This window comes from Mustelus asterias, chromosome 24, assembly GCF_964213995.1.
Source record: "Mustelus asterias chromosome 24, sMusAst1.hap1.1, whole genome shotgun sequence".
Lineage (NCBI taxonomy): Eukaryota > Metazoa > Chordata > Chondrichthyes > Carcharhiniformes > Triakidae > Mustelus > Mustelus asterias.
The window spans coordinates 32,970,344-32,998,019 of record NC_135824.1 but is presented as its reverse complement, the minus strand read 5'-3'; the positions used below and the strand labels follow the sequence as shown (position 1 = coordinate 32,998,019).

At 44.0% G+C, this 27,676-nt stretch overlaps 1 protein-coding gene across 1 annotated transcript in view; it reads right to left on the bottom strand.

Moving 5' to 3' along the window:
- The window catches only part of adamtsl3 (ADAMTS-like 3), a 605,457-nt gene that overhangs the window by 519,821 nt on the left and 57,960 nt on the right, over positions 1-27,676 (bottom strand). The window contains exon 3 of the mRNA XM_078241545.1: positions 26,918-27,037. Coding sequence (XP_078097671.1) covers positions 26,918-27,037 — 120 coding nt within the window. The remainder of the gene's footprint in view (positions 1-26,917; positions 27,038-27,676) is intronic.

The window sequence follows — 27,676 nt, the reverse complement described above, 5'->3', positions numbered from 1 at the left end:
GGAAATAAGCCAGGTCAACAGGAAGTAACTTTGACTTCATTAAGATATATAGCCCAACAGTACAAGTCTTCAGGGAGCTTTATCCTGAAATAAATCAGAGATTCAAATACAACTGCTTTATTATACTCACACAACAAACACGTCCCCAAACAATCGGACTGATCAGACATGTTTTCCACTGCCCAGTGTTGATTGCTGAATACGAACTCGTGAATATTTCAAATGGAAATCTGAAACTGGTGAAGTGATTACGTCTATACATAGAATGTACAGGATAGAAAAAGGCCATTCGACCTAACCAAACCACCAGTTCCAAAAGTGTGACATTGCTTTGTCCGTTATTTTAGTGTACTGCCAGAAGTGGTATAGTTTCAGAACAAAGGCAGAAAATGCTGGAAAATCTCAGCAGGTCTGACAGCATCCGTGAAGAGAGAATAGAGCCAACGCTTCGGGCAGAATTTTCCTGTCCCGCCTGCCATGGGAATCTTAGCGGGTGGGACACGGACCATGCAAAGGTCATGTGACATCGGGTGAGATTTTTCAGTCTTGCGGCGAGCATGGCCGGAAAATCGTGCCCTTCAAGTCTGGATGACCCTTCGTCAGAGCTGATTATACTACTGACCCTTCAGAACAAATGGGTAAATGAACCCATTAAATTAAATGGAGGAATATCATAAGAATGTTGTTAAATAACCATCCAACAACACTGTCAAGGATATTTCCAACGCTTGAGCGGATAAACACATGGGCCAGAATTTTCCAGCCCTTCATGCCGGCGGGATCATTTGGTCCCGCCGATGTGAATGGAGATTTCAATGGCTCGCCAGTCCCACCATGGGTTTTGGGGCTGGAAAGTTCTGGCCATGGTGTGTTACAGTTCATTCAGAATCCAAGTTGCAGTGGCAACATGGACATTATTGGCTGGAGCTATGGATAGTGATGGCTGGGGTTCCAATGTTCTTTCCATGACATGGCTGACCAGGAATCTCTCTGCTCTTATTGTCTGCCATTGGCCTGTGTTGGAAGGTTTTGCAGGTTGATACTCAACCTGTTTGGTCACTTTATGAGCAGATCTTCCTTGGCCGTCAAGCGTGGGATATGAACCATGGAGCCTCTGGCTTCGAGAAAGGGACAGTACCCACTCTCCCACAAGACCATTAAACATATACATAATCTTAAATATCCACATAGAATATCTATTAACCATGCACCTAGTTCAAGAAATACATTTGAATTCATTCATTTCCAAAGATGGCATTTGGAAACTATGTTATAAATTTAGCCAATGGAGCCTACTGATTAATAAAAGCCTGAAAACTTATTAATATTAATCACAGAATCACAAAGTGAAGAAAGAAGCCCTTCGGTCCATTGAGTCTGGACTGGCATGTGAGAAACACCTAACCTACCTGCCTAATCCCACTAGCGGGACCCCAGGGGGCTCCTAAACTGTCTGCGTGTTTCTCTTGGACTGCCTGGTAGTCACACATTCCCTTCCTTACTCAAGTTCTTTCAGCTGAGATGTGACCACCTCTCTAACTGTGCTATCCATGATTCTCTCAGAATCAAGGATGCTCCACAGGATCCCCAGTCACCGTTGCAGCTCTGAAACCCAGGAGCTGCAGCTGGACACACTTCCCTGCTGCTCCCGGACACTGGAAATGTGCCCGTCCTCCCAGATAGAGCAGGAGGGGCAAACCATGGCTTCCAGCTCTCCTGCCATGTCTAAACCCTTGAAATTAAAAATTTTAGAAGATTTAGAAAAAAATAAAATAAATCAAATAAGTCCCTACCCTTGCTTAAACAATGACTTGCAATTTAATATAGTTTGGAAAGTATCCACCGGGAGTTATTCACTAATCAGCTGCTCCAGTTCGTCCCATGTCACTTTCTGAACTGTGACGTCACGTCAGAATGCTGCCTTCTTTCCCCCGTATAACTGCCAATTTGTCCTGCCACTGCTGCCAAAAAGGACTTCTGTACCAGTCTCCATCTCTCGTGCTCTCCTCTAGGTTTGCTGTCTGTCTGGCCTGTTGTCCTCCTCTCGCACTCTCCTCTAGGTGCTGCTGACTGTCTGTCTCAGGATCCTCCTCTCGCACTTTCCAAGAGATGCATCAAGTAACCAATAAACCTGGGGTTATGCAGTGAACACTCCAACTATATAACTTACAAGCAATGTAATTGTGAGTGAATGCAAGGCTGCTCACAAATTAAACATGTCCAATATTTATGTTTCCAATTTTACTTTGGTGAGGATAATAATGAGGGTTTTGATTATTTTATCTAAAAAACATCTTTTGTGTCGAGACAATTCAAATATTTTTTTCCTGAAGACATCAATAAATGCTTCAGTCCTGATGAAATTCATCGATCTGAAACATGAACTTGACTTTTTCTCTGCACAGATGTCTGGCTGCACGGTATTGCCAGAATTTTCCTTTGTTTCAGGACATAAATAACATTGTTTAAGTTCACCAAGTACAACTAAGAAAGGCCATTCAGCCCCTCTAACATAATACCACACAAAGCAGAGTATAAATCTACACATCACATGGACCGCTTCTCATCAGCACCAAGAAGACTTAAATACATGTACCACTCTATCCATGTGCCGTCAAGTATTAGTCAGTGGTCAAAGCTTTGAAGCAGAGAAGTGTACCTACCTCAGCATTCCCCTCCCTATGACTGTTGACAATGACAGTGAAGTCAATATCAGAATAACAAAGGCCAACACTACCTTCGACAAGCGACAGAAAATTGTCTGGGAGTGAGGAGTAATTAGTTTTCAATGGACATGAAGGTACACAGAGTGGTTTGTCCTTCCCACTCTCTTGTATGCTTGGGAACTGTGGATAATGTTGGGAAGGTGGTGATGCAGTGGTATTGTCGCTGGACTAGTAATCCAGAAGGTAATGCTCGGGGGGACCTGTGTTCGAACCTGATGAAATGATTTGTAATTAAATCTAACCATGATCATGAAATCAACTATCATAAAAACCCATCTGGTTCACCAATGTTCTTTAGGGAAGGAAATCTGCCATCCTTTATCTGGTCTGGCCTGAATGTGACTCCAGATCCACAATAATGTGGTTGACTCTCCTTCTGGATTGGACTAGCAAGCCAGCCAGTTCAAGGGCAATTAGGGATGGGCAATAAATGCTGGTCCAGCCAGTGACACCCCTATCCTGAACAAATAATAAAAAAACTCAATTTTTACCACTGCTTGCAGACACTACTCAAGATTCAATGGCAGGGCAAGGTTCCTGATACTGAGATTCTCGTTGTGACTGACATATCCAGTAGCTATACTCTGCCGGAAAGAGCACAGATAAGATTTTGATTTGATTTATTATTATCGCATGTATTAGTATACAGTGAAAAGTATTGTTTCTTGCACGCTATACAGACAAATCATCCCGTTAATAGAGAAGGAAAGGAGAGAGTGGAGAATGTAGTGTTACAGTCACAGCTAGGATGTAGAGCAGTGGTTCCCAAAGGGTGCTGCGCACCACACTGGTGCGGCAAGAGAGGATGGCAAGTGTGGCGGGAAGATTCAAGCACAATCAAAGAAACATTTAAACATGGATTAGATATTTTTCCAAAGTGATTGTTTTATACTTTCTGGATGTCCCATGATCATATTATAAAGTAGTTGTGTTCTATGTTATGAATCAAACACTGCTAGGAGTTGGTTTTTTTTGTTTTTGAACGTATTTCTTATCAATAAAAAATTTGGTGTGGCGCGAGCAAATTTTTATTCCGAAAGTGCGGCCCAGTGAAAAAAGTTTGGAAACCGCTGATGTGGAGAAAGATCAACTTAGGGCGTGGTAGGTCCATCCAAATGTCTGATGGCAGCAGGGAAGAAACTGTTCTTGAGTCGGTTGGTATGCGATCTCAGACTTTTGTATATTTTTCCCGACGGAAGAAGGTGGAAGAGAGAATGTCCAGGGTGCGTGGGGTCCTTAATTATGCAGGCTGCTTTTCCAAGGCAGTGGGAAGTGTAGACAGAGTCAATGGATGAGAGGCTGGTTTGAGTGATGGACTGGGATGCATTCACGACTCTTTATAGTTCCTTGCGGTCTTGGGCAGAGCAGGAGCCATACCAAACTGTGATACAACCAGAAAGAATGCTTTCTATGGTGTATCTGTAAAAGTTGGTGAGAGTCAGAGCTGACATGCCAAATTTCTTGTGTGCAAGATATGTTGCCAGAATACCTGATGTGTGCTTGCCAAAAAGGCTCTTCTGTGATGAGCTAAGTGAAGGGACATGGAGGCTAGAAAAAGTATTTCACGAACACCCTTAAAGGTGTCAGTGAAGTGTTTCAACATTGCTCTTCAGACACAGAACCACGTTTGGGATCGCTCCATCTGGCACAGTGTCATCGGCAGTCAGCTCCTACAAACAGAACAGAGTCACACTATCCAACAGGAAATGGGAACTTTGTCAGTCCAGGTCTATAAGTGCCCCCTTCACACCAACAATACTGCCAAACACGCACCAGATATTCCAGTGCTGCAACTGGACTGATAAGTCATCTTCCAAATACGTTACATCCACAAGTCAACTCAATGAATTCTAATTGATGTTTTGGTCATCTTCGACTATGAAGGAGGAACAACGGAGTAGATGAGGAACTCTCCCCAACAACCCCATCCCTGGCAAAAGGCTGCAGCTGCTGAGACTATTTAAACTTTCAAGATTGAGCTAGAGAAATTCTTGTTGGTTGAGGAAATCAAAGGTTATGGATTAAACACGAGTAAACAGCGACTGAGATACAGATTACTGTGACACAGTGGTGAGCATTGCTGCCTCACAGCGCCAGGGACCTGGGTTCAATTCCAGCCTCGGAGGACCGTCTGTGTGGAGTTTGCACATTCCCCCTGTGTCTGCATGGGTTTCCTCCGGGTGCTCCGGTTTCCTCCCACACTCCAAAGATGTGCAGGTTAGGTTGGTTGGCTATGCTAAATTGTCCCTTAGTGTCAGGGGGATTAGCATGATGGGGTTGCGGGGATAGGATGGGATTGTTGTCGGTGCAGACTCGATGGACCGAATGGCCTCCTTTTGCACGATGGGATTCTAGTCTATGATTCTATGATCAACTATTATCTGGCTGAACTGTGGACCACACTCGAGGAACTAAATGGCCTACCCCTGTCCCTATCCTTCTAGCTACACATTCTCATCCTGTGTACACGCTTTCCAGGCTAATAGAGCCAAGTATGTCCCATTTTTCCCTCTTAAGCCAGTCCTCTGACTCTCGGACACCTCAAGGCTCTTCCATTCACTGTTGCCAGTGCTTGTATATATCCCTAATGCTATGATGACCTGGAACAAATACTGCGTTCAATTTCTTAAATTTAAATCAAGGAATGCTTTTCACAAAATCAGTGCACATCTTTAAAATAAATGCCCTGAAGTAATATCGAAACATCCGCTTACAAATGCTGAATGCATTCATTTGAAATTCACTTTCCACAATTTTTAGCTCTGGACTGAAAATATGAGGATTAGCACCTTTGTGTAAAAATAATAGGAAATGTTAAGCTTTCGTGTATAACAACAACTTGCATTCACATAGCTTCTTTAACATTGTAAAATGTCCCAAGGCACTTTACACCAGTAATTACGTTGGGGGGATTTCAATGTAAACAATGCTATTTCCAATCTATAACAGATAAGTAACTTCCGTCATGCTATTGAAACTTTATTGCTATTCTGACACCAAGGAAATGCCGATAAATGCTGGATTGAGTAAATAATATTCTGTACGTTCTACGGCCTGGAGTTATGAAAATTCACCTCCGATTGCCTAATATTTAGCATGTTTAGTAAACGTCAATACAGACTGACACCTACAGGCATGGAGCCTGATGCTGAGGGAACACCTCAGCCCACTGCAGCTTGCTGCAGCACCCTCGTACCTTGATTCATACGAGCAATAGTATAGATTTGAAAAGAGTAACAGGCTTGTGTTTTTTTTCCCCCCCCCGAGCGCAGCTTTCTTCCAAAACAATATCATCCGTGTTCACTTCTGTTGCTTCTTAGCAAAAGTCACTTTGGTTGTAATTTGCCAAGATGCGGCAAGAATAGAAATGGCTCTGGGGTTGCATTACACACAACAAAAGTGGCATTTTCAAACATCTTCTGCAAAACAAGTAACAATCAATCGAAAATATTCCAAGAATCTGCATCAATGAGCGAAAGAGATTTATGGGTGAAGATTTAATGTACACTCTGACAACCCTGAAAGCCCGAGCAGGAAATGTAAAATCACCCATGGACTTGACATCATGTCCACAGGGCTATACAGTAAATACTTCAACTCTTTCAGCACTTGTCACTTTCTATTTCTAACAGAAACTTATCAATGTCACCACTGTAGCCTTTAACAATGGCACACTGTCTGCTGCACCATGCAAGTAGAACAAACTGCATGCAACATGCAAGATTTGAATTCTTTTCACTTACAATAAAATGTTAAGTGTCGACTTCTGCTTCTGATAAAGCATCTGTGTGCATGTCAACATACAAGCAATGCAGTCATAAAATTTCCTTTTCTTAAATGTTTGGCGTGCTTTTGCTTCTTGTGTTCTATTCTCAAATTAAATTTTTTTTTGAGTGGTTATAACTTCAACTGACCTGAAATGAACCTGAAAGGGCGCCCACAGTGGTTAGCACTGCTGCCTCACAGTGTCAGGGACACATGGGTCCGATTCCGGCCTTGGTATCTGTGTGGAGTTTGCACATTGTCTGCGTGGGTTTCCTCCGGGTGCTCCGGTTTCCTCCCACAGTCCAAAGATGTGCAAGTTAGGTGGATTGGCCATGCTAAATTTCCCCTTCGGGTCTCAAGATGCGAAGATTAGGGGGATTAATGGAGTAGATACCTGGGGTTACGCGGATAGGGCCTGAGTGGGATGCTTTGCTAGTGCATACTCAGTGGGCTGCATGGCCTCCTTCTGCACAGTAGGGATTCTATGATCTTTATAGCGTAAACTGACTTGCCATACACAATCCATATTCCACTCAATGGATTGTATTTTTTTTCTGGAGTGGGTTCACTCCTGCAATACTGGTAATGAATGGGAAGGATACAGATCTTGGTTTTGTTTGCAAATGAAATGACGACTGTGTGAGCTACATCATCAGAGCACGCAGCGTCAAACACAGAATTGCCCAGTTATTTAAAGTTTTAAGTTTATTTTTGTTCGTGTTACAAGTAGGTTTGCATTAACACTGCAATGAAGTTACTGTGAAAATCCCGCAGTCGCCACACTCCGGCGCCTGTTCGGGTACACTGAGGGAGAATTTAGCATGGCCAATGCACCTAACCAGCATGTCTGTGAGATGAAACCGGAGCTCCCGGAGGAAAACACACAGACACGGGGAGAACGTGCAGACTCCGCACAGACAGTGACCAATCCGGGAATCGAACCTGGGTCCCTGGCGCTGTGAGGCAGCAGTGCTAACCACTGTGGCACCTCATACGAACAAAGAAAATTACAACACAGGAACGGGCCCTTCGGCCCTCCAAGCCTGCACCGACCATGCTGCCCGACTTAACTAAAACCCCCTACCCTTCCACGGACCATATCCCTCTATTCCCATCTCATTCATGTACTTGTCAAGACGCCCCTTAAAAGTCACTACCGTATCCGCTTCCACTACCTCCCCCGGCAACGAGTTCCAGGCACCCACCACTCTCTGTGTAAAAAATCTGCCTCGTACATCTCTTTTAAACCTTGCCCCTCGCACCTTAAATCTATGCCCCCGAGTAATTGACTCTTCCACCCTGGGAAAATTAATAAAATATTGAATTAAAATCTAGTTTCAATAATGAAACCATTCGGGAAGGAAATTTGCCATCCTTACTTGGTCTGGCTTACATACGAGTCCAGGCCCACAGCAAAGTGGTTGACTCTTAACTGCCCTCCGAATTGGCCAAGCAAGCCACTCAAATCAAGGGCAACTAGGGATGGGCAACAAATGCTGGCCTCGCCAGCAATGCCCACATCTCAAATGGCAGCCACAGTGTTAAGTGGGTTTGCACCTGAACTCATCACATGAAGTCCAATCTAAACAAAAGCAAAGCAGGATAGGAAGTGAAGAGATGTTTGCAAGCTGCAAGTGAGACAGAGGTTCATAAAGGGTGGGGCTGGGGGTGTTAACAGACTGACTGCTCCCCGTATTTAAGCACTGTAAATATTGTAGAAGATGGCCGTACCCAGAGTCCAGGTTCTGACATTGCAACATGCAGACGATACCAGGTCACAGATCAATTCACCCCAAGACCCATGTGATCATTTTGCTTCTCCAATTCAAAATGCAGCTCAAATGATCATGGGAGATTTCTTAGTTGTATATGCGGCATAACAAAAGATAAACAGCAGGAGGCAATCCATTGTTATTCAGTCACCGTGCTCTCTGTGGTGTGTGGACATTTTCGGCACTTCATAGAATTATAGAATCCCCACAGTGCAGAAGGAGGCCATTCAGCCCATCAGGTTTAGCACCAAGTCTCTGACAGAGTACCTCAGTGGGCAGCACTGCTGCCCCATTATACCAGGGACCTGGGTTTGATTCCTGGGTTGAGTCTTTGTGGAGTCTGTACGTTCTCCTCGTGTCTGCATGGGTTTCCTCCGGGTGCTCCGGTTTGCTCTCACAGTCCAAAAGATGTGCTGATTAGGTATATTAGCCATGCTAAATTCTACCTCAGTGTACTCGAACAGGCGCTGGAGTGTGGCAATTGGGGATTTTCACAGTAACTTCACTGCAGTGCTAATGTAAGCCTATTTGTGACACTAATAAAAATAAACTTAAAAATAAACCTTACCCAGGCCCTCTCCTCCACTCTATCCTCATAACCCCACTCATTTACCCTGGCTAATCCATCTAATATACATACCTTGGGACACCAAGGGTAAATTTGCCATGGCCAATCCACCTAACCTGCATATTTTTGGATTGTGGGAGGAAACCGGAGCACCCAGAGGAAACCCAGAGCACCCAGAGGAAACCCGGAGCACCCAGAGGAAACCCGGAGCACCCAGAGGAAACCCAGCCTTGCCACACCTGGTGTAGATTGCACCAATCCTGGAAAATACTGTGCGGGCCTAAAAATTGGTTCCGTGCCCGCACCCTCACCTATTGAATCAGAACATTTTATACAGCTACAGAAGTCAAACAATTGTAAAACAAGCGTGTATAATTGTGCGTTTGTTGATCAATGTTAAACTGCCGTCAGATAAATGGTGACTGAAGCACTTTTGGTCGATACAAGCCACTTGGGCACCAAGCAGTTTGTAATCGTCCTGGTTCCTTTCTAATGGCACAAACCTGATCGCGCCCAGAAGGGGTGCAAGGCCAATTAGAATATTTAAACTAACATTTAAATACGCTTAGCCCCTTCGACTTCGACATCCGATTCTTCCAGCTCCCGGGACCTTCAGGCTCGGTGCAAGAACAGCAAGAATCATGACTGGTCTCCACTAGCAGTAACCAGGCGCGATGGCCACACCGGGGGGATGGGGGGGGGGGGGGAAGAGGAGGGTTGCTCCGAGCCCATTGAAGCCCCTGGCTAGTTGGGGGAATAGCTGGGAAGTGCCCACCTGGCAGTGCCCACCAGGCACACTGACAGAGCCCACCTGTCACCAAGATGCCCTGGCAGTGCCAGGGACAGTGCTAAGGTAGCGGGCTCTGAGTGGGGGCTATGACGGGAGGGATTTATGCAGAAGGGGGCTTTGCAGCGGGGGTTATGCAGGGGTGGAGCATGAAGGGGATAATGATAGGGCGCATGTCAAGGAGCATGATGGGGGGGTACGCAGAGGGACCCATCAGGAGGGTCCCAATGTCCACGTTAGGGAGGGGGTTCCAACGTCCACATTAGGGAGGGGGGGTGGGGGAACATGCTGCAATGAGGGGAGGGAGTCCTGATGTCTGTGCGTCCGTGGCGTGAGGGAGGAGGTCTCCCAGTGCATTGTGGTATTGGGATGCCCTTGCTAAATGGCACCCAAGTGATTTGCAGCCAGGCTCACTGGCATGTTTAGGCCCCGCCCACCCCAGTACCAGCATGCAACTCACCACTCTCCCAAAAAGCAATAGAGTGTGGAATGAATGCTGTGCAGAACGTGCCTGACGGAGCAGCGCGGATCGCTCCGACTTTCTCACTCAGCTTTCTTTGGGAACATTCCGCCCTTTGTGATTTATTCTTAACTTAGATCCCTTCCTCATCTGACAAAACATAAACATGGAATGCACAATCTGACTCATACTTATACAAACGAATCTTTTCACAATGATAATCGCTATTTTTATTCAGAACCTCTTTGCTCTATGGATCAGCAGGATTACATTTTTACATGTCTAAACATTACAACACAATTAGCGAATTGAACCTGTCATTTCTGGTAAAACAAGAGGCTTTGTGCTAGATGTATAACTAACACTTAGCATCCCCAAAGTTCCCGAGGAGAGTCGTACTGGACTCAACATCAATTCGGTTTTTCTCTCTCCACACATGCTGAGGGACCTGCTGAGATTTTCCAGCATTATTCCAGATCTCCAGCATCCACAGTATTTCGTAGCTCATACTTGGACTAAATTAAGGCGCGATAAAGTTATCAGTAAATTTATTTCATAAAATCATAGCATTTTAGTAAATAAATCTGGTCCCTGCTTAGTGTCTCAAATAATTTATTCGTACAATCATAGAATCCTTGCAATGTAGAAGGAGGCCATTTGGCCCATCGAGTCTGCACCGACAACAATCACACCTATCCCCGAAACTCCACATATTCACCTGGAATGTATGCCCAATACACTGTCACTTTGATAAATAGGCCTTGGACCTCATGTATCATCAAACAGATCAATAATAACATAACCCCACATACTTACCTTGCTAGTCCCCCAGACACTTAAGGGGCAATTTTGCATGGCCAATTAACCTAACCCGCACACATCTTTGGAGTGTAGGAGGAAACCGGAGCACCCGGTTATTGAGTGCCGATCCCACTCTGAGAGCTTCCGCAAGTTCTGGGCATCACCGTCTTGGTAGGCAGTCACTCTTAATCCGTCCAAAAGATTACAGCGTCACTGACATCACCGCCAAAGGGGAATTTCCCACAGAAGCTAATTGTGACATGAAACGGGAAGCGATTGCAGTCGACAAGCAAACAGATCTTTCCCTCCATCCCAAATGATTATGTCAACTGTAGATTGCCTACTCCTACTCCTCCTGAACGTTTCATGATTTCTTTTTCTGCTGCATGGCTAGAATCATGTTATTCTTGGATAAAGGTTTTATTTATTATTGATCTGTTTGATGATAGATGAGATCCAAGGCCCATTTATCAAAGTGAAAGTGCATTGGGCACATATTCCAGCTGAATTATTTATTACTTCAGATATTTCTAACCAGCTTTCATCATTTATTTTGGCACAATTTATCTCCTCCTCCAACAGAAAAAAAATCACTCAAGTACCATTGCTGCCAGTGGATTCCGTATCATAAATCCTATTACACATGCAATCAATTTTATTTCACTTGAAAGCAGGCACAGAAAAGTTTAAAAATTGGAAACTGTTCCACGACTGCTTTCTACTTCTACTTCTGATATGACCAATGTTTTCATTAGAGGTGCAGGAGTGAAACAAAGGTGATCAGAAACAGGATTCAAATACAGGGAACTAGCTGGCAGTACACTGTACAAAGACTCTGCTCTATTTGGGAAACATAAGGTATGTTCAATCTCACCCGCTGCCACATCTGTCTGCGTTTCCACAAAGGCCAAATTGGTATTCCAGTGGGGGGGGCGGGGTGTGGGGGTGGGGGGGGGGGGGGGGGGGTGGGCGCAAGTCTCTATTTAAAGAAATGTGTACACAGCACAAGAGATTCACAAGCACAATAAAACTATCTTGTAAATTTACTGATCCCACCATGCTCCCACTGGGAATCAGCCCTGACTCCAGTCCAACACCACAGTTTATGTTCCCACCGCAGTGGCCAAAGAAACCACTCGACTGACGAGGCAAGAGGCCCTCGAACACCCCTCAAAGTGACTGGAGATGAGCAGCCTAACCAGTATCGCCCACATCCAGAGAACCAAACAAGAAAATCATCGCCTACAAGGTTAACAATCACTCGTGGTGATGTTAATGTACGTGCTACTAATGTGCTTGTATCTAAATTGCTCTCTCCTCTTATATATATTTTAAGTTAATTAGCCTCTGTTAAAATAAGAGGAATTGTGAAGGGGGTGCATTTAGTCTACGCAAAATAACTCCATCCTAAAGTGATTAATCCTGCGTTGGGAGCACTAACACAATTGTGTTTTTTCCAAACACAAAAGGTGTGGCATTTTAAACTAGTGGAAGACCCATAGAATCATGGTGACACAGTGATTAGCACTGCTGCCTGACAGCGCCAGGGACCCAGGTTCGATTTCAGCCTTGGATGACTGTCTGTGTGGAGTTTGCACATTCTCCCCATGTCTGCATGGGTTTCCTCCAGGTGCTCCGCTTTCCTCCCACAGTCCAAAGATGTTAGGTTAAGTTGATTGGCCATGCTAAATTGCCCCTCATTGTCAGGGGGATTAGTAGGGCAAATACATGGGGTTACAGGGATAGGGCCTGGGTTGGATTGTTGTCAGTGCAGACTCAATGGGCTGAATGGCCTCCTTCTGCGCTGTAGGAATTCTGTAAGATCATTTGGTACAATGACCCATTAAAGCAAACTGGCACCGCCAAACTCTAATTATATTTTCCTTCCTATGTTAAAACTTTCAACATTTCTATGTCCATACATATGAAAATTGCCAATGAAAACCGGTCACGATGTAATTAAACTTTCTCACCAATGGCTGTGCTGTAATGCCTCAGTTTGGGATATCCCAGCATATCAATCAGTACGGAAGATAAATTCTTATGCTCCAACAACTGTTCCTCTGCTTCTCAAATTGCTGAATATTTTTCTATTTTACTATATTAAATAAACATCAAACTATTATATAAAAATAAGGTCAAGATATGTGACTTCAAATTGGCATCTGAATTAAATCCGCAGTTAGGTCCAACTGCCTTCCAACTGCGGGTTACGGGGTAGGGTGGGAAAGCGGAGTTGAGGATCAGATCAGCCATAATCTCATTGAATGGCGGAGCAGACCCGATAGGCTGAATGGCCCATTTCTGCTCTTGCATCTCATGGCTCAACTGGGCTTCATTTCAAAAACCACACTGGGTTTTGATTCTCCGCATGCAGCTCAATAGCAAACAGGTCATTGTGCCAAAAGTAAATGAAATGCTCCAATTTCTTGCCAGTACGATTTCATTGATAATATTTGCAGAATGAAGATTACATTTCAGGATCACAGTTTGCACATTCTTCTGCATTGCTTTCTACAACTGCACTTCAAAAGTAACAGCAGGCATGTAATTAGCTTGTTAGCATCTTCCATATTACACGCACCTCAACCAGCAGTCTCGGGCCAGGTTTCAGAGGAAGATCAAAGTCCTTCACTCCCTTTATAACATTCTAGATTATGAGGCAACTCAAGAAGCTGTTATACCTCCATGAAAGCGGCAATGGGACTGCACAGTTGTCATTGCATCTACTGAAGTCCAATAAGTCCATACAGATATTATCATCTTCAACTGAGGAATGATTCCACATCTAGACCTCAATCATAATGAAATGAAAGCCATATTGTTGCAATATTGTCAGACATTCTTGTTTATAGAAAGCCAACTCAACATCAGGCCAACACATGCTGATTGTTTTCTGCTCTCCAAACCACTGATTCAACTGACAAATGTAAAAATAGCTTAATCCAGTAACAAGCATTGAGGCTGACATTTTCATTCCTATTAACTACAGATGCAATCCTTTTTTTAAAAAAAAATGTAATTACCCTTGATGGTACCTTTTGCTTTCATTCATTCGTGGGACGTGGGCGTCGCTGGCTGGCCAGCATTTATTGCCCACACCTTGAGAAGGTGGTGGTGAGCTGCCTTCTTGAATCGCTGCAGTCCACGTGCTGTGGGTTGACCCCAATGCCGTTAGGGAGGGAATTCCAGGATTTTGACTCAGTGACTGCGAAGGAACGGTGATATGCTTCCAAGTCAGGATGGTGAGTGGCTTGGAGGGGAACTTGCAGCTGGTGGCGTTCCCATGTATCTGCTGTCCTTGCCCTTCTAGATGGAAGTGGTTGTGGGTTTGGAAGGATCTTTGGTGAATTGCTACAGTAGATGAATTGACAGTAGGGGACAGATTTTCCTCACCAACTTTTCATTTTTGAAATTGGCGATGTGTCACTTGAAAAGGGATGGTAGGACATGTGGGCCAAACCAATCTGCACCAACATCCACTGGTGTGTGCTTTCAAGCAGGAATCACATGATAGCATCCATGGATGCGTAATCAATTGTAGCATCCAAATTGGTCCTTACTATGATCTAGAATCAAGCTTGAGACTTTGAACTCTGTATGATTCAGTGATTCACCAGATATTTGCCATCACTCACTAAGCATTGGGGATGTCTAGACTTTTCTGCTAAGGCTCAGAGCTCATGCTGTAAATATATCACATGCCAGTAAATATAAATGTAACAATGACTTAAAATGATGGAATCATGGAGTTTAATTCAAAAATATTGAAATAGTCACATGATAGTACAAAACCTGAATATTGCTGAAAAGAGGGATGTGTTGTTGAAGCTTTCCATCTTGCACTCATCAGGACAAGCCCAAGAATGCTAAATTTCAAATGATCACAACACTTTATACAACAGGAGAAAAGGGTGCTGATCTGTTGGTAAGTTTTGCTCCTACGGTATAAATGGTAGTGATCAATTGAAATTTGGCATTCTTGCATTTGTCCTGATGAGTGCCAGCTTTGGTAACATGTCTCTCTTTTAAGCAATACTGAAATGATGATACATCATCAGACTAGCTACAGGAACATTAAAGAAGAAATAGCAGGCCATCTGGATAAGAATGGTTCGATTAAGCAGACGCAGCATGGATTCATGAGGGGAAAGTTGTGCTTGACGAACTTGTTGGATTTCTATGAAGATGTGACTAGGGCGGTTGACGGAGGGGAACCGGTGGATGCGGTGTTTTTGGATTTCCAAAAGGCGTTTGATAAGGTGCCTCACAAAAGGTTGCTGGGGAAGATTGGGTCACACGGAGTTGGGGGTAGGGCGTTAGCGTGGATTGGGGATTGGCTATCCGACAGGAAGCAGAGAGTCGGAATAAATGGGTGCTTTTCTGGTTGGCGGATGGTAACTAGTGGCGTGCCACAGGGATCGGTACTGGGGCCTCAACTATTTACCATTTATATAGACGATCTGGAGGAGGGGGCTGAGTGTAGGGTAACAAAGTTTGCAGATGACACAAAGATAAGTGGAGAAGTGAATCGTGTGGAGGACGTAGAAGGTCTGCAGAGAGATTTGGACAGGCTGAGTGAGTGGGCGAGGATCTGTCAGATGGAGTATAACGTTGACAAATGCGAGGTTATTCACTTTGGAGGAAATTATAGCAAATTGGATTATTATCTAAGAGGAAAAAAATTACAACATGCTACTGTGCAAAGGGACCTGGGGGTCCTTGTGCATGAGACGCAAAAACCCAGTCTGCAGGTGCAACAGATGATCAAGAAGGCAAATGGGATGTTGGCCTATATCGCAAGGGGGATAGAATATAAAGGCAGCGATGTCTTGCTGCGTCTGTACAGGGCATTGGTGAGGCCGCAGCTGGAATACTGTGTGCAGTTTTGGTCCCCTTATTTGCAGAAGGATATATTCGCCTTGGAGGGAGTGCAGAGAAGGTTCACCAGGTTGTTACCAGAGATGAGGGGTGTTGATTATGAGGAGAGACTGAGCAGACTGGGTTTGTACTCGTTGGAATTAAGAAGGCTGAGGGAGGATCTTATAGAGACCTATAAGATAATGAAGGGGCTGGATAGGGTAGAGGTGGAGAGATTCTTTCCACTTAGAAAGGAAACTAGAACTAGAGGGCACAGCCTCAAAATAAAGGGGGGTCAGTTTAGGGCAGAGTTGAGAAGGAACTTCTTCTCTCAGAGGGTGGTGAATCTCTGGAATTCTCTGCCCACTGAAGTGGTGGAGGCTACCTCGTTGAATATGTTTAAATCACGGATAGATGGATTCCTGATCGGTAAGGGAATTAGGGGTTATAGGGATCAGGCGGGTAAGTGGAACTGATCCACTTCAGATCAGCCATGATCTTATTGAATGGCGGGGCAGGCTCGAGGGGCTAGATGGCCTACTCCTGCTCCTATTTCTTATGTTCTTATGTAACAGTACAGTACTATCGATACCTTTGATCTGATCGCAGACTCTGTACTCTATTGCCGACTCCACCTTGGGAAGAGAAATAATTGATATCACCGGCACTTACATTCTGTCGGTCCTACCTACTGAATGGAAGCGTGCAGCTCCCTCATATTACTTGCTGGCTAACTGTGTGTTGCATGTGTATGTCGCAGCACATAATGAACTGAATCATCGGTCCAAGTCCTGAGTCGTTTCTATAATTACAGTCTTCAGCTTTCACTTAGCAGCTTGTCAAGGTTTACCAAAACGTTCCTTTCTTGCCCAGTTATTTTTTTCAATTCAATGTGATTCTCACAAAAGTGCCAGCATGAGCGAGACAATAAAATTAATGACAGAGCAATGCACTGAAATCTGGGAAACAGTGAGGCACACAGCTTTAGCTTCATGGTGGTTAATAAGCACAGATATCTGGGAACATTAATTAAAATGTATTTGATATGTCTCAGCAATAGCTCCATTTTGTCTGCTTTAAAGCACTATTGACATGGATAACTGGGAAGTACACTCATCAATTTCTCATCTTAACCCCCTGACTAATCAAAAAAATATTTCTGGATGGGGGTCACTGTTTTTGCACACTAAGATCACTGTCTGACTTGGAAGTTGGGAACATGTTTCTTCACAGAAATGCAATCCAGTCTTCGTGATGAAGGGGTGGCACGGCGGCACAGCGGTTAGCGCCGCTGCCTCACAGCGCCAGGGACCCAGGTTCAATTCCCGGCTTGGGTCACTGTCTGTGTGCAGTCTACATGTTCTACCTGTGCCCATGTGGGTTTCCTCCGGGTGCTCTGGTTTCCTCCCACGGTCTGAAAGATGTGCTGGTTAGATGCCTTGGCCATGCTAAATTCTCCCTCAGTGAACCCGGACAGGCAGCTGTGTGGCAACTAGGGGATTTTCACAGTAACTTCATTGGACAGCAGTGGTCAGCACTGCTGCCTCACAGTGCCAGGGATCTGGGTTCGATTCCGAGCTTGGGTCACTGTCTGTGTGGAGTCTGCATGTTCTCCCTATGTCTGTGTGGGTTTCCTCCGGGTGCTCCGGTTTCCTCTCAATCCAAAGATGTGCGGATTAGGTGGACTGGCTATGGTAAATTGACCCTTAGTGTCAGGGGGACTAGCTAGGGTAAATGGGGTTATGGGGATAGGGCCTGGGTGTGATTGTGGTCGGTGCAGACTCGATGGGCCAAATGGCCTCCTTCTGCACTGTAGGATTCTATGATTGCAGTGTTAATGTAAGCCTACTTGTGAAACTAATAAACTTAAGCTTAAAAAAAAGCATAAGTATGTGACACAGTTGGGAGGACATAGTTGCATTCATCCAATTCTTGCCTCTTGAGTATCTTGACTTTAATTGCTCGAGCATTGGTGGCTATGCTTTTATTTACCTCAACCTAAGCCCTGAATTCGCTATTTGCAACTCTCCCTCTCTCTACCTCACCTTCCTCCTTCAAAACATCCTGAAAATAGATATCAAATGCGAATCTTTGCGAATGCCGACTGACTTGCTGCATTTGAAAAAATGCTTCTTTAAGTAATATGAAACAGTTCTTTTAGAATGTCACATTAATAAAAGTTTAATCTCCACTGACACAGCATCTGTAACTTATTCATTGCTTATTGCAATATATGCATCACTTATGACAGGAAACCAGTGTTCATCATCCTGATCCCTAATCCACAATAAGAGATGTACCAATGCAAACATACATAGCCAGTTTTCCTCTTCTGTTTAATTAAACTGGCAGGAAACTCTTCACTGTGTTTCACTTCACAAATATTATTTCCTTTATATACTGGTACTGTCGGTATTATTTACAAGGCAATAGTGAACCAAGGGAAATATTCACTGCTGTACTTAATAGTCGTTTTAAAGTCTGAACTGGAGTATTGCTGGAAAAATGACATGCGGTCGAAGCTTTTTGTCTTGCACTCATCAGAACAGAATCTAAAAGAATTATAAAGGGAACCACAATTTATACTGCCTGGGCAGATGTGGAAATTAAGTTACAACAAATATGGCAGACAGCCCTGTCAGCAAGAATGGAAAGTGCTTATGTGCAGACAAGGCTTGAGTGAGGTCAGTGGTTGCTATTCAGAGAAGTGACTAATCTAACCTGTCAGTTTCTTAAACACTGTGTTCCCAGCCATGGGCATGGCCACAGGAACCAAAGATAAGTACAAGAACAAATACCAAAAAAACAAGATATGGCAACATATTATGCTAATGTTGGGTTAGAAGGAGAGACGGTTTTCTATTAGATAAGAAAGGACGGTAAGATATACTATGATTGGCAGACTATGTATGTAAATTAAGGATTAGAATATTGCTAATTTCTCATTTGATGTAATGAACTATTACTGCAATGCATCTGTATGAATCAACAGAACACCCTGCAGTGCATCCCACTGTATGTGTGTCCTGTCCTCTTTGTGTGCAAGTAATAAAGCTTGAATGTTTCAGTACTCTTGGTGCCATATTCTTGATTGTACCCAAGTCGAAGACTCAGAGAGTGCAAGTGTACTCTGATTAGTAGAGCTGTTTACAGTAAGTCTCACAACACCAGATTAAAGTCCAACAGGTTTATTTGGTATCAAAAGCCAGGTAAGTGGGAGTTCTGTTCACTAACAGGGCATATAAAGACACAAACTCAATTTATGAAATAATGGTTGGAATGCGAGTCTTTACAGGTAATCAAGTCTTAAAGGTACAGACGATGTGAGTGGAGAGAGCGTTAAGCACAGGTTAAAGAGATGTGTATTGTCTCCAGACAGGACAGTTAGATAGATTTTGCAAGCCCAGGCAAGTCGTGGGGGTTACAGATAGTAGATGTGTTGCCATGGAAAATGCACCAGGGAGTAATTAACTGCCAAGCTTTTGTTTAAATTCAAACTAAATTTGGTTGACGCTTGCAAATTATGTATTGTACGCAAGTTAAATTAAACTGCTGACATATTCAATAGCCATGAATTGGAGAAAATGGAAAAGGTTAGGGATGTAATCTTTAAGCAGCTTTGTAATTGAAAGATAAAACATTCAATATCCTCAACTCTCCATTAGATTTAAAAATAAAGCATTATGCACATAACATAACTATAATAATTTAGAATTTCTGTCATCTGAATCAATGTTCATGGGGTTGCATTCCCCTTGGTTATAACATTTGCCAGCCAACAAAGCTTCACTTCAATTTCAGCCAAAGACAAATATCTTGGCTCTTGCTTAAATTAAGCCAATTACATGGATATTTTCATTGCTAAGTACTGCATGCCATGCAAACATAATTCTCGATCATCTGTTACAGAGCTTTCCAATATCCGAACCGTTGGAATGCAGACACCATTGCAACCTTTTATTTAATGAGCAGTGTTCAAATTTATGTTGAAGAATATTGTGCTGAGAGATATCATCAATCTGCAATCACCATTTGACACAAACATCTACTTTTACATCAAGGATCTGAAGAGGTTAATTGAGGAGGACATTCCTAACTGATTTTTGCACAATTATTTCAACATGCTATGGTGATATAAACAGGGCCTCGTTTTAAGGCTGATAAAATTTGATATCCTAAATTAAAGAATTGAGCATTTTGAAATCAAACACAGTCACACCTCAGGCAGGCCAATTGTACAATACACAAATGTGTCTGGGCCTGACCCATCAACCACCCATCAAAGGTCGTTACACTCTACTTGAGACTTAGCAGGAGATCATGGCACCTCATTGAAATGCATCGGTCTATTGTTAGAAGCCCAGATCGGGCCAGACTTTCTGTTACCAAGAGATCCTGTAGAAAGCTTACCTGATAACAAGTTCAATAACATGGAGATGGACACTTGGGGGGCGGACCCTGGTGTCCTGTCAGGCAGACATCAAGAAACTCACTGGGTATTGGAACCCCCTCCTGGGACCTCATTGGCCGGAAGCCAGAGAAGTTTCTGGAAAGGCAAGCAGGCTGGGGATAAAGGGACACACCCAGAGGCACACAGCAGCGAAGACTCGACAGGGGAGACGGCCGTAACCATTCGGAAGACTGACCAGAGAAGGAAGGAAGAAGCGGCCATCGAGACTCACCTTTGTGACGACAGACCAGAGGGACTCAGAGAATCGGGCCTGCAGTTTAACCAAGCCATCTTTACGGGTAGTATACTTGAATCTGCTGGGGTATCCTCTTGTTTTATGTGGGTAATTTAAGGGTTAAGAGTGTTATTTAATAAACTTGTTGAATCTTTACTTGTGTTTGTCCTTTGTCCACCTTGCAAATAAGGGCACCGGGGTAAAACCTTGGAGTAAGTAAACTGGTTGAAAGTATCTGAGAATTCACAGGTACACCAATGCTCTGGGTATGGTTTAATGACTGTTATTGCAAAAATCGCCATGTACCGTAGGAAGATTCATTTCCAGTCAGTTTGTGCATTTCATTTTGTGTAGATTGCAGGAGATAATCTTTTAGGAAATGTTTTGTTTGACAAAGGAGCAAGAGCTCCAAGCCATTTTATTGGTGCTTTTAAATAAAAGCTGCTGATAAACAACATCTCATGCCCCAACGTACATATTTCTAAATTTATAACATTTATTTAAGTTGGTATTTCAATGGGTCTGCGATGTCGGTTTTCTTGCTTTTAATTGATTATTTTCTACTTGGGTCACAAGTTAAGAAGTCTCACAACACCAGGTTAAAGTCCAACAGGTTTATTTGGAGCTTTCGGAGTGCTGCTCCTTCATCAGGTGAGTGGAGAGTTGGGTTCACAAACGTGGCACCTCTCCAGGTGAACCCACCTCTCCACTCACCTGATGAAGGAGCAGCGCTCCAAAAGCTCTTGATTCCAAATAAACCTGTTGGACTTTAAAATTGTGTTGTGAGACTTCTTACCGTGCCCACCCCAGTCCAACGTCAGCATCTCCACATCTTGGTTACAAATCACATTGCACAAAATCAACCAGTCTCATAACAATAAATAACTAATCGTATCTTACTCCCCCAAAGAATCCGTCACCGTTATGGTCAATATCTGGGTTCAGAGAAGGTAATCCAATAACAGGATGTCATTTACATCTATTGTCATGAACTCTTGAGGTGAAACAGTGTAAAACGCTATTTATGACGTACACTGAGGGGTTTCATCGTAGAATCATAGAATCCCCAAAGCCTGTCCGCCATCTACAAGGTACAAATCAAGTGATGGAATACTCCCCATTTGCCTGGATGGGTGCAGCTCAAGAAGCTCGACACCATCCAGGACAAAGCAGCCCGCTTGATTGACACCACATCTACAAACATCCAATCCCTTCACCAACGCTCAGCAGTGTGTATTATCTGCAAGATGCACTGCAGCAATTCACCAAAGGTTCTTAGACAGCATCTTCCAAACCCACGACCACTTCCATCTAGAAGGACAAGGGCAGCAGATACATGGGAATACCACCACTTACAAGTTCCCCTCCAAGCCACTCACCATCCTATGTTGGAAATATATCACCGTTCCTTCGCAGTCGCTGGGTCAAAATCCTGGAATTCCCTCCCTAATGGCCTTGTGAGTCAAACCACAGCACGTGGACTGCAGCGATTCAAGAAGGCAGCTCACCACCACCTTCTCAAGGGCAACTACGGATGGGTAATAAATGCTGGCCAACCAGCGACACCCATGTCACATGAATGAAAAAAAACCCTAGAATGCAGAAGGAGGCCATTTGGCCCATCAAGCCTGAACTGAAAACAACCCCACCTAGGCCTTATCATTTATCCTAACTCACATTCCAGTCATTAGCTATCCAACATATCAATCTGCCAACAATAGTATCATTATCCTCCAGCTCTTCTGTTGATTGAGAGTCTGGTCAGGATGAAATGAAAGAAGAAAATATTTCTGGGTGGGGTTTTCCAGCCTTTCCCACTGGTGGGATTTTCCATTCCTGCCAAAGGCAGCCTCCTGCGCTAGGTTCACAGGTTGGCGGTGTTAGAATGTAACCAATGATAACATTGGATCTTTTGTGGTGTGACCAATGGTAACATGCTGCAAGAGTCAGCTGACCCAGTAAACTCTAACCAATGACAAAATGATGTGGTGGTCAGCTGACTCTGTATAAATAAGCAGCTGCTGGGGTTTGTGGGAGCTTGAAATGGCCCAGGGTGAGGCCTCAAGTGTTGGAGTAATGATATTTCTTTATTAAACCTTTTTCTTTGATTTATAAGTTGGAGTAAGTCTTGTTTTATTTCATTGCCTACAATTGAAGAGTTCCTTCCGTTGGACCAACAGGTGGAGGGGGGTGGAATTTCCCACCCTATAATTCTTCTCCTGGGTGGCTAATATGCTTAATTTCAGGAGAATCCAGGATGCTTGGCAACTGCAGACCTGGGATTTATCTTCAGCACCCTGATCTAAAGACGATTCTGCAGAAATGGGCCTCAATTTGTGAGCAGGTGGAACCAGTTAGAAACATTAAATTATCTGAGCTCAATCATGTCAACTTTTTCAGTAAGCAGTGTGACTGAAGGTATATCAATATTGCAATGCTGCATTAAGACTTTCACAGTCCAACAGAAAATAATTAGCCCCTTGAGATCGGGAGTCAGTTTTCGCTTTTCCGTCAAACCTTGTCAGATAAATTCTGAAGCATTTCTGGTAGTTATTAAAACAATTGCGTGTTAATCAAACTTTGAAGTGCTTTCAATTCTAAGAACGTTAAGGGTCAAGGAGCACCCCATGTCAACATCCTTTTGTAAATATAACAATGATAGCAATCAGTTTTTATAAGCTTCTAAACCTGGGAAACTTCATTAATTTCACAGAGAGACATAAGTAGCACTCTTTGTTAACTTATGCTCCACAAACTGGTTATCGATGTATAAAGGCCCCATCTTTCTTCCTTTTCACATGGTTGACAAGAGTAGGCCACAATGGCAGAAGAAAGAATCCACATAAGTAGATGTTGCACAATTAAAGTGTTGTTTAGATTCCCCTATACAGTATTATAAAGGGAGGTGATGGCCTATTGGTATTATCGCCAGACTATTAATCCAGAAACTCAACTAATGTTCTGGGGACCCAGGTTCAATGGTGGAATTTGAATTCAGTAAAAAAAAAATTTGGATTTAAGAACCTACTGATGACCATGGAACCGCTGTCGATTGTCGGAAAAACCCATCTGGTTCACTAATGTTCTTTAGGGAAGGAAATTTGGAATGGGCAATAAATGCCCACATCCCACAAATGAATAAAAAAAGTGCAGGTCTGCCCACCAAATGAAAAATATCGTGGCTCTTGAGAAGACAAAAAACTGACGTGGTTCTAAGTACTGGAAATTTATGTCTTGAGGAACGGTTAAGGAAGTTGCATGGTTCATTTTTGAGTTGCAAGTTCAGTTTTGAGAAAAGTTTGGGGATTGGCAGAGTAGCATTATGTTACTGGTTTAGTAATCTAGGGGTCTGGACGAATGATCTAAAGACAGAAGTTTATATCCTACTACAGGAAAATTTAAATTCAACAACTAAATCTGTAATAAAAATTTAGTGCAAGGAGACGGGGTTCTCACCTGCTGGCCAGAGACCCAGAATTGCCTCTTTTTCAGAACTGCTGACATATTTAAGAGCCAATTAACTAGACATCAGTGGGCCACCCTGTGATCAAGGACCCCGGTGCAGAGGTCCACCCACTAAGAACTGCCAGCCAATCAGCAGCTAGTAGTTGTGTATAGCTCAGCAGCGCCTCTGGGGGAATGGTGGCTGCTGATGGTACTGCACCCACCTGAGGCCCACGATCACTGAGTGGCCAAGGCGAGTGATGGTGGGAGGTTGGCAACAAGGAAGAGGGTGGCTCTCAATGGGCCCTTCCGTTCATGATACAGGGTCACTCAATCAGGCACTGGGTGCCTTTAAATGAGGGACCACATTCTACTGGCTCTCAAGCAACAACGACAGAGTTTGTTTTTTAGGTCTCCCATGTGGTAGATACTATAGCAGCAGGACGAAGTTCCTAAGTGGACATTAATTGCCCTGGTTAAATGCCCCCCATGCGCCGATCTTGCCACTGGGGATAGTGTAAAATTATGCCCATTGTGTCAATAATACTGACAATGCATTGTTGTAAAAACCCCATCTGCTTCATTAATTGGGTGGCACAGTGGTTAGCACTGCTGCCTCACAGCTCCAGGGACCCAGGTTCGATTCCCGGCTACGATCACTGTCTGTGTGGAGTTTGCACGTTCTCCTCGTGTCTGCGTGGGTTTCCTTCAGGTGCTCCGTTTCCTCCCACAGTCTGAAAGGCTGGTTATTGTATTGGCCATGCTACATTCTCCCTCAGTGTACCCGAACAGGCGTCGGAGTGTGGCAACTAGGGGATTTTCACAGTAACTTCATTGCAGTGTTAATGTAAGCCTACTTGTGACTAATGAATAAATTTTAAACTTTTTAATGTTTTATAGGGAAGGTATTCCTCCATCTTTATCTGATCTAGCTATACGTGACTCCAAACCCACAATACTGTTTAACTATCCTCTGATGTGGCCCAGCAATCAATTCAGCTAAGGAAAAGTTAGATTAAGTTTATTTGCTAATGTCACAAGTAGGCTTACATTAACAAAAATTAAATTGCATGCGACACAAAATAACTGTGTCCCAACCAACACCTATAGCTCAGATCTTTTTATTCAAAAAAGTTTAAAGTTTATTTATTAGTCACAAGTGGACTGACATTATCACTGCAATGAAGCTACTGTGAAAATCCCCTAGTCGCCACACTCCGGCACCTGTTCGGGTACACTGAGGGACAACTTAGCATGGCCAATGCACCTAACCAGCCCAACTTTCAGACTGTGGGAGGAAACCGGAGCACCTGGAGGAAACCCACACAGACACAGGGAGAACGTGCAGATTCCACACAGACAGTGACCTAAGCCACGAATTGAACGCGGGTGCCTGGCGCTGAGAGGCAGCAGTGGTAAATGCTGTGCCACTATGTGGGATGGGCAATAACGTGGCAGCAATGCCCACATCCCATCAATGAATAAACAAATAATCAATGTGAACTAGCTGAAGATGACTGACTAATGTGATTCCGTGACATTCCTCTGTATGGGTCAAGAACACACAATGCGGCCACATGTTCTAAAGGAATAAGTTGAAAAGGAAAACAAGAAAGTTATTTCTTTTAATAACGCAAAGATTTGCAAATTGAATTACCAAAGATGCTATTGAAGGGAAGACTAATAATAGATTTAAAAGACGCACAGGTATCTTTTTGGAGAGGAGATAGATTGACATATTAAGAAAACCTCTCGGGTTTAGTTGAATCAAAAGAGGATAGGTTATGATTCAAATAATGAGGATGGCACAGTGGCACACTGCTTAGCACTGCCACCTCACAGCACGAGGGACCTGGGTTCAATTCTGGCCTTGGGTCGTTGTCTGTACGGAGTCTGCACGTTCTCCCCGTGTCTATGTGGGTTTCCTCCGGGTACTCCGGTTTCCTCCCACAGTCCAAAGATGTGCGGGTTAGGTTGATTGGCCATGCTAAATTGCCCCTTAGTGTCGGGGGACTAACAGGGTAAATACATGGGATTACAGGGATAGGGCTTGGATGGGATTGTTGTCGGTGCAAGCTTGATGGGCCAAATGGCCTCAAAGAATCATACAATCCCGCCAGTGCAGAAGGAGGTCATTCAGCCCATCGAGTCTGAACCAACCACAATCCCACCCAGACCTATTCCCGTAACCCCCCCCATTTGCCCTACTAACCCCCCTAACACTAGCGTCAATTTAACATGGCCAATCAACCTAACCCGCGCATTTTTGGACTGTGGGAGGAAACTGGAGCTCTCGAAGGAAACTCACGCAGACACGGGGTGAATGTGCAAACTCCACGCAGACAGTGACCGAGGCCGGAAGTGAACCCGGGACCTGGTGTGTGAGGTAGCAGTACTAACTACTGTGCCACCGTGCTGCCCTCCTTCTGTACTGTACGGATTCTATTCTCTGAATGTCTAAATTTATAGCCAAGTCCTTTGAAACCATCTGAACACACACTAGAATTTAATAGCAATGGCAATCAGTATCACTGAATCAGTTTACAGCGACATGATGGGCGCGGTTTTCCCGGCCCGCTGCTCGAGTAGCGCAGCAAACCAGGAAACGTAAGCAGGAGAGCTGTAACGGGACTAGGGAGATCAGCGCATGCGCAGTGGCCCACACAGCGCGCTGATGCCGGCCTCTCGGGCGGGATTAGGCCCCACCCTCACCGACGTGGATCCCGAGTGGACTCTGTGAAGAGCAGAGTGCCAGAAATTCAACCGACTAAGTGCATGCAAAAAAGCAGACGGGGAAAACTTCTCATTTTCCCACTCATTGGGCACTTGGATTTCTTTTGGGAAAATCATCCCCAATGTCTTCATTTCTGGAAAAGGGAACTTACGATGAATATTAGATGAAGTGGACATGCAAATTAAACAGAATGCTGATGATTGACCTAGTTGTTAGAGGAATGTGTCATGACATGTCTGATTTCAGATCATCTGGCTTCTGTCTAATTGCTCCTTTGTTCAAAAACTGTCAGGTTTGATGAGGCCTTGCACTGACCTGATCATCGTAGCGGTAAGTCAAGACCTGTTCGCCTGTTGTGTCTTCCAGAAAACTCCCCTGTGGAGAAAGTGCAAATTCGGGAAGGAAGTAGACCGTCTGCGATTGTTCCCCATTTCCCTGGAAAGGAAAAAAAGAATGAATAGCATGACGTTTTTCTTTTTCTCCATTGCAGAAACTAAATATCAACAAAGACTTTTAAAGTGCTTTTATTCTAATAGCCCCAATTTTCCAGTCACTTCAACCCATTTCACCAAATACCATCCATCATTATTAGCATGACTTCCTCTCTGAAATTATTCTCAAGGTGGATATTTGGTCACGTATCAGAAAATTGTTCAAGCGTACAATGAGTTTGCAAATACCAAGCAGGTCATGTGTATATGATTTGAGAAACAGTTAAATACGATTGCTAAGAGATGGGTGTTTCTAGTTTTAGTGTACAAATATTTGTTTAGCAAAACACTGGCACAGTGGTCAACACTGCTGCCTCACAGCGCCAGGGACCCGGGTCCAATTCTGGCCTCAGGTCACTGTCTGTGTGGAGTTTGCACATTCTCCCCATGTCTGCGTGGGTTTCCTCTGGGTGCTCCAGTTTCCTCCCACGGTCCAAAGATGTGCGGGTTAGGTGGATTGGCCATGCTAAGTTGCCCTTTAGTGTACCTGAACAGGTGCTGGAGTGTGGCGACTAGGGGATTTTCACAGTAACTTCATTGCAGTGTTAATGTAAGCCTGATTAATAAACTTTTTTTAAAAAGG